Source organism: Priapulus caudatus, unplaced genomic scaffold (assembly GCF_000485595.1).
Source record: "Priapulus caudatus unplaced genomic scaffold, Priapulus_caudatus-5.0.1 Scaffold25, whole genome shotgun sequence".
Taxonomy (NCBI): domain Eukaryota; kingdom Metazoa; phylum Priapulida; class Priapulimorpha; order Priapulimorphida; family Priapulidae; genus Priapulus; species Priapulus caudatus.
The window spans coordinates 912,157-920,705 of NW_014577086.1; the positions used below are offsets into that span (position 1 = coordinate 912,157).

An 8,549-nucleotide genomic window follows, 5' to 3' on the forward strand; every position below is an offset into this window, starting at 1 on the left:
CACAGCGTCTTGTCGATATCTTTTGTCTTTTTGCTCATCCTTATCGCGCTTATCTAACGACCGGAAGCTGCAGGGATATACAGAATCTAACGTAACACACACAAATCAGGGGGCCGTTGTCAGAAACATCGTAGAGTTAATGCTAAGATAGCACTTAATGCTAATGTTAACTAATGTTAACTAATGTTAACTAATGTTAACTAATGTTAACTAATGTTAAGACTAATTTTGTTTCTGACAACGGGCCCCGGGTAGCTAGTAATTCAGAAGTATCCGGCGGTATTTCATTGTAGCAAGTCCTTCGTCCGTATCCATCTTTTACCCCTACAAGCGATTCATTTAGCACACCCACACGCACGCACGCACGCACGCACGCACGCACGCACGCACAGAGAGAGGGAGGGAGTGAGAGCGCGCGCGAAAGGTATCGAAATCACCATATCGAATAAAGCTTGAATATTGACACAGTAACACACTAATGTTATTATCTGTCGAAACAATGAATAATTGTTGGCAGTGTTTGTGATATGATTATCACGAAATGTAAAAAACAATGTGTCAGTACGGTAATCGAAGAATTTAGTGTCTAGTAGCCTACTACACATTAGCGCTGTTACTGCACCATTGTTCTATATTGATTTATACGATTTTATTATAAGATATCGAGCAAAGCATGAATACAGACATAGTATCATACTAGTACGTTGGGTTTCTAAAGAAACGACGTAGAAATGTAACCCCCTAACATTTCAGCCCATCGAAAATTAGCGGTATTTGTGCTGTTATGCCGGGTTTTACAATCCCGTTTCTTCGCTTTATTTGAAAGTAAAATTAGGCGTGAACACGTCTACGGACAGCTGAGGCAAATATAGATTGCGCGCTGAGCGCGCAAAACTCATTTTTATTTCGATTTATACAATGCGGTAATAATCTCGTTAAGACTAACTGCTTACAAATCAAATAAATATATATTTAGAATAATTAGAAGTCTTAGGTGCATAGTTGCAGATAATGTTCTCGTATAGTACACGCGAAGAATTCCTCTACGGAAAGAGTCAAACCATCACCAATTTACTTTACCTTACGCATAGCTACAGTGCTATGAGAAACCAGCTAAATTTTCTCGTAAGACAGGAACTACAAAACTAATTAACTAACAGATGATGTTTTCCGCCTCTAACAGTCTCAATTACTAAAAAAACAGCGGAAGGAAAACAAGCAAAAGCATAAATTCCATCCCCGCAGTTCGATTACTCAGTGTCTAAAAATTAGTAAATAAATTACCACGTTGACCCCATATAAGAACGCGTGAACTTAATATAACATCTAACAGCTAAGGCATGTCATGTTACATTACCCTAATCACTGACGCGAATCGAACAGCGGCGCGAACCGAACCAAACCGCGACTAAAGCCAAACCGAACCATGATTACCTAGCTTATTAAACAAATTAATTTAAATTGGATGTTCCCGCTCTCTTCCACGCACACGCACGCACACGCATACAATCAAACACACGGACACGTACACGTATACGCTCGCGCACAGAGCACGCACATCATGCGCCCACACACTACTGCAACACTGAATACAGCCTAGCCTACGTGACACGAGACGGGTCTTGAAATATTTCTTCGTATTCAGATTAGTGATAGAATTCACTGAGGAAATATTATAAGGAACCGAACATGAAAATCCGTAGCCAACTCGGCCACCATAGTATAGAGTTCCAGATGCGCTGATATGCAATAAAATATCAATTTCCTAAGATGTCAACAAAAATCCGATGTACTCAAACCCCGTTTGCCCAACACAAATTGTTTTTACTTCCCCCATCGAGCTCCACATGAAAACGCCTATGCTAGACTTCATTCCATTCCATGTAGATCGCGTTTGAATTGCCGGTAACTTACTTTAACAAGATATCATAACAAGAGCCGCAGAGCGCCTGGGCTCATTCTGAGGTCTGTTGCTACGGTTATAAACGTAACATTTAAGTCGTGCGTAGTGACACCTTTGTTAGGCGCAGATATGCAGATACGCAGTTGCGTACACATCATTTCAGCAACCTTCTGCATTCTGCATAAGTCCCATTGGTTGTTGATACAAATCGCGTGCCTGAAACTCCTGTTTTATGGTGCATTGTGACCATGGTGCTTGTGTAAAAATTATTTGTTGTTATTAAATTTTTGTAAATAAATCATGTAAATATTTGCGTTAATTGGAAAAAAATAGTTAAATGGATAAAGATAGAAAAATACAGAAAACAGGTAAATAATAAAAAACCTGATGGGATTCGATCCAAGGACCTTTGAGCCGTGACGCCTGCGATGTACCCGTTCGGCTATCCAGGCTTATTGGCTTTCTAGATTATGGATATGCCATGAATATGAGAACACTGTGACATCATTGAGGCAGTTCAGGAATCCATGTTTAACCCTCCTCTTGAGGGTCAAAAGGTTATCAGACACTCACTCTTCGCACGTCAGTGGCAAGCACATTTCATGGTCCTTTCAATAAAGTGATAAAAATGGTAGGTGAGCGCTGAAACAAAAAAGTTTTCCACTTTGACCGTTAGGCCATGTCCTCAGAAAATGTCTGATATGTGACCTTTCCCCCACTGCCCTTTGACCTGTGACCTCCAATTTCGCACTGGTGATGGGTTTCGTGCCCATCACACTATACACCGAATATTAAGAGCATAGGTGGAGCCGTTAAGATTTGTGCTGCAATTCCGTATTTCCTCCTATACCTTGGGTTAAGGGGGAAATATTCCTCCTCCGTTTACACATCTTGACCTTTGACCCGACCCCCAAATTTGTCATCCTGAGTCATTTTCACGTTCCCCCCCCCCACGTCCCGAATATCATGACCGTATGTGGAGCGGTTAAAATTTGTGCTTAACTGTTGACGGACGGACGCACGGACAATCATGCGATTCTACAAGCTGCATCTGACTTCGTCAGATGAGCTAAAAATGAATATACCTTTCTGCATCTAACTGATGTGCAATTAATTATTCTGTGAATGTGATCATCCACTATTCTCTTCCTCCTCTCTGACAGGTACTAGCTTAAGTATCAAATTCTCAGTTGTAAAGGTAGACAGTGTTAGCGATTGCATGCACAAGCCACTATTCAGGATCGTACATCATAAGAACGGTGAGACGTTTATTCATGAAATAAAGATGCACATTTACAAGAAAACACTTGACAGCTCTTACACCTTTAATGTACACTCATACTCAGTTTTAAAGTTTAAATGAAAAACTTTTACCCAAACTCTTAGGGTTTAAATTTTGGACGATTTTGTAAAATGTACAAATATAGGTATATATGATTTATATTTTTCTAATCTATATCAATATAGATGTTGTGTTTACAACAACAATATTAATTCTTGATATTACATGCCTGGATCATACCTAATCTATAACTTGCTATCAATGTGAACACTCTAAACAAAACGTTTCCCTTATTAGTTTTATAAAAACACATTCATATACCATGATCATAGTGTGCTTCTCTAAAAATTAACAGCTGACCAATCTATAAATAATATGCATGCATGCATACATGCGCGCGTGCGTGCGTGCGTGCGTGCGTGAGCTAACTTAACGTAACTCAATAGCAGTTCATCTTACATAATGAAAGTGAAGTCATACTCTAGAGCATCTAACAGAATCGTAAGCATGGTGAAGGTCAGTCAGGATCTGACAGAAAGTAAACAAGAAAGTCTAGTGGCTTGCAAATGCCACACGGTGATATCTGCAGGTATAACCTCATCAATACGAAAAAGCAGGACCATGTACAGAAGATTACAGAGTGCACTCTTTACACGTGGTTCTTCTTTGCTTTCACTCACGAAACCCACACAGATAGTGAGACTACGAATAACTTGACAGCACATTGAAAAAATGATAGACCTCGCTGGCATCATACACAGCTACTTCAGTTTTGCACACTCCACACATAACCGGATGAAATCGCTCAACATCGCCATCACTCTTAGACTCGAGCTCGACTTCTGCGTTAAGTGACCGCCGATGTTGACGGGTCTTGCTCGGGTACTTAAGATATTGTGTCTTGTCAACACGACAGTTGAAAACAAACATCGCTCGGTACTGGTTCTTGTACGTTTCATGTCTGAAAGTACATAAGGACATTAAATATACAAAAAGGCTTACCCTCCCCCAACCCGTTCCCTCGCAGCTTCAATATCACCAAAGCAATTACGCAAAGTGATTGCGTTTATCTGCCGTCAGCTTTTGCGACCACCACCACTGCTAGAACTACAGCAATGTAATAGCATACAGTGTCCCTCAGCAAGTAACAAATTTTTTTGGGTTGTCATATACTTGGTCCTAAATATCAACTATATTTTATTTCTATTTGATATATTTGGATCAACTGATTGTAAGTTGAGCCAGCCTGTTAAAGATCCAGTTGACCTTCAACAGCTACTTGGCCATTAATATAAAGTATACTTAATGCTCTTTCAGATGTAAGAAACATTATAGGTTACAGATACACCTGGATAGCTCACCAAGTCTATAAAATCACATCACGAAACTGTGTGAAGTGTGAAGAAGAACAGTGTCAGTATAGTAATTAACTAGAAATGGCAGTTGTCGCCAACCACATGTATCCCCCACGATATAGTATGAATGAAATATCTCCTGGTTTTGGTACGCGACACAACTTCTCCCCAAGATGTGTAAGTATACCAAGTATTGCTAGCGCGCGCGGGTCAATTAGGGGCCGCGTTATAGAGCGGAAGGAAAATATGATTAAGGTCAAGGTCAAATAAGTCGCAGTGACCTGGTGTTGGTACGCGACACACCTTCTCCCCAAGATGTGTAAGTATACCAAGTTTAGCTAGATCAATTAAGGGTCGAGTTATAGAGCGGAAGGGAAAGTGTCTGCGGCTGCGGCGGCGGCAAGCGGTGGCTGGACAGACATGAAACCATAGTATCATATATATAGTTTATATATATATATATATATATATATATAGTATAGTATATAGTATATAGCCGACTTCGTCGGGGAGATACAATTTCCAGAAGAAATGTGATAGTTGTCATGACAACAATCATAAAATGTGCTGGTGACATAGTGCAGTGACGCACACGTTGTGCAAAATACATGTGCAAGAAGATCATAGGCTTGGAGATGAGGGGATTTGCTTACAGTTGGCAGTCCATGCACAACAAGGTCATACACGCAGGACAGTTCAGTACAGCATCACTCGAAGGAAGAGGCTTCACTGGCTTGCCAACCTTTTTCGTTCCATTCTGCTAAATAGTGCATAAAATCAAAGGGGGATATAAAGTTAATTGATCAGTAGTACTATGTACTATTTAGGCACAAAGATTATAGACCATACTTTACTGCTGTGATAATGAGATACATACTAAAAATATACAATTGGTTACAATGACATGGAGCAAGATTTATATACTTGTATGACAATATCGTTTGAAGCTTGCTTTCCCTGGGCAACCCTGAGATACAAGAAAGATGAGTGTATGTGAGAGAGAGCAAGGGAGGAAAAAGGGGCGAGCGAGATAAGGGGACAACAATAACAATAGATAAGGAGGGAACTGGGAGACCGGGATGAGGAGGGAAGGAGGAAGGGAGTGAGAGAGAGAGAGAGAGAGAGAGAAAGATTTACAGAATAGGAGAGAGAAACTGGATGATGTATAGTATGTTAATATTAATAGTAAAGTAAGATATACCCATCATCCCTGCTCATCATGCACAGCTCCGCACATGGTGATAAACATGTGATATTAGGTATATTTACATAAAAATTGTGTTCTTTAACCATCATGTGATATTTACAGCAAAAAACGTGGGAGAAAAAGAAGGGTATGATAGTACGATGCTTGACTGCAATGTGAAATTCCTAGGTTTAAATCAATAAAATTCATTGATTTCATAGAAATGTCCACTGTCCAAAGCACTGTGTCATTTTTGTTTACATTACCGATTACGTCGTAAACCACTAACCTAAACTACGACAGCCGTCAGACGAGTTAAAAGAGAATGCAAAACTAGGGACTTTAAAACCTTGCTTAGATATTGCTGCCTCTGTTCATCCATCCAGTTCTGGTCATCGTCATCCATGCCAGGATCATAAAGGAGATCTTCGTCAGGTATCACAGGATGTCTTTTTCGTGGCTTCTTCTCCTTTGTCTTGTTTTCCTCCACTGGCTGGGATGCATCTATGGACAGAAGAACATAAAACGTATAAGGCACTCTATAAAATATTATTATTTAGCACATTTTCACTCGCATTAAATGTTTCAGTATTAGTTTTAAGTGTAACCCAACATCAACAGTTGGGAATAATAAGTCTAAATGAAAAATACCACTAGAATGATAGCAGCAATTATTCAGCTTAGAGCAAATGCAGTAAGTACTAGTCTAGCCTAATGGTAAAATATTCTGAATAACTCATAAACGACAAATCTTTATTCTCCCAGCGCAGCATCGCCATCCCCTCACTGTTAAGTAACAATTACTCTTTGGAAGATCCAAGTTCAAAGGAACCCCACCCAAGCTAACACCACAATAGGAAATACATACCTAAATAGATCCTTGCATATTCAGGGGTAGAAATTAGTTTGAAAATTTACAGGCCCGCCGGGCCTGTAGGTAAGGGATTTTACAGGCCCGCCAGGCAATTTACAGGCCCACATCATTTCCTAGATACCGCAGAATTTTTTTTAAATAAAAGACGGAAATTTGAAATTTTTACAATGGTTTACGTTCGTACGCACAAACAGGCATTTAGGTACGTCTCCATCATCATCATACACGCGCACGCGTTCACACACACCCACATCATTTACTGTGTGGATCACACATCTTGAATGATAAAGCTAATGCTTAGGACATATAGGGCAGAGAAAAACAACGCTCCATAGGGTCAGTTAGTTGACTTCATGGCAAGAGCAAATAAAAAGGTTGAGTAATGTAAACATCTATTGGAACCAGCCAAATCAGGCAAAGATAGGGTCGAGTTTTTCCTGGCAGTCATGAAAGTTGAACACACACACCCCACCTCACATCACCTACACTCACATCACCTCACACACACACACACACACACACACCCATACACTCACCTCATCTTGAGTTTGTGGCTTGCTGGATATGCATTGACTGCTTTAGTCACAGCTTGCCATGTCTTTTTATTAACTACAGCTGCCAGTTGCCAGCAAAACTTCCAAACAGTCATCTTTCTCTGTCCCACTTCATAAATTATGAAGTCAATTTCCACTGCGGAAATATTCCTATTCTTCCGTCTCTTTTACAGTTGCCGTGTATATTTTAAATAACTTTGCTCTCACCACAATCTTTGAGAATGGTGCTATAGGAGATGGGTGGCAGTGAAAAAAATACACGGGGGCTCGGGGCGACTTAGCCCCCGAAATGCCAAAAAGAGCCCCGGAAATGCCAAAAAGAGCCGCCGGAAATTTGCATAGAGTTCAATGCAAACCAAATTTTAGAGTGCTATTTTCATGCACACGAGCTTGAAAAGTAGCCCCCAAAAAATAAATTGTATTTTTTTCCCCGATGGGTGGCTATTAGGAGACGGTGGCTAGTTCATAAATGCTTGCTTTACGATACCTTACGCGAACCCACGAACTGCAGCAGAGCAACGATATAATAAAGTTCATACTTGGACTAGGTGTGTTATTGTACTTTGGGATTTTGAAAAACCAACATTGATTACCAATCTGATATTTAGATGACATTCTTCTTTTAATGCCAACATCCTGCCTGCTGTGCTAGATGGTGTACAGAATATCAGGAGACAGGAAGCTATGCAAATGATAAAGCACATCACAAAGGTGTTTTACGTAAACCAAGTTTGGTCATAACGTAGGGAAGCTTTTATTTAGCGCCACCCTGTATAAAATGTATATAGTTTTTCCAAACGTTAAAAACAATATGACACGGTTAAACCTGAGCAGTGCGACGAGGCTGTACTGCTGTTTGCATGACTAGCAGGAAGTAATACGACGTGCTTTGCAGCTACAGTGACTTATGTGTGTTAACTTGAGACAATTATTATTATTTACTGTATAATTCAACATGCTATATTACCTAAATCTTCTTAATATTATTTTAAAACAGTATACTGATCGTTCGTTAACTACCAGTGATACTTTATTATTTACATCCAAACGTGAAATGCGCGGGGATGTGCGAATTACTCCACAACCTATCGCAAGTGAACAGTGAGCGTGCACGTAAATAAACCTTAGTAAAAATAACTCTTATCGATTTTTGGTATGCCAACGCTGCTAGTCTGGATTCAGGAACCTGTGCTAACCTGTACGTCCGAACATCCCACGCACGTTTCTTGAATGCGAACTAAAGAGGTGTTCTACATTTTCTGTGTACACACTTGCGCATTTCTTCTTGAATCTGACGCTGAGATCACTAGTGCATGCTGCTAGTTGCATGCTGGGGGTGGATTTTCTATGGGCCCGTTAGGCCTGCTAGTATTAACAAGAGCCGCAGAGCGTCTG

General features: G+C 40.2%; 1 protein-coding gene across 2 annotated transcripts in view; it reads right to left on the reverse strand.

The window, feature by feature from the left end:
• Positions 1 to 3,137: 3,137 nt before the first annotated feature.
• Positions 3,138 to 8,549, reverse strand: part of LOC106814132 (E2F-associated phosphoprotein-like) — a gene marked incomplete at its 5' end in the record, with an annotated part of 8,848 nt that continues 3,436 nt past the window's right edge. Inside the window, 3 exon segments of one of the 2 annotated variants that reach the window (XM_014818430.1) lie at positions 3,138 to 4,146; positions 5,194 to 5,297; positions 6,076 to 6,230. In XM_014818430.1, the coding sequence (XP_014673916.1) occupies positions 3,888 to 4,146; positions 5,194 to 5,297; positions 6,076 to 6,230 (518 nt within the window). 2 annotated transcript variants of the gene reach the window in all.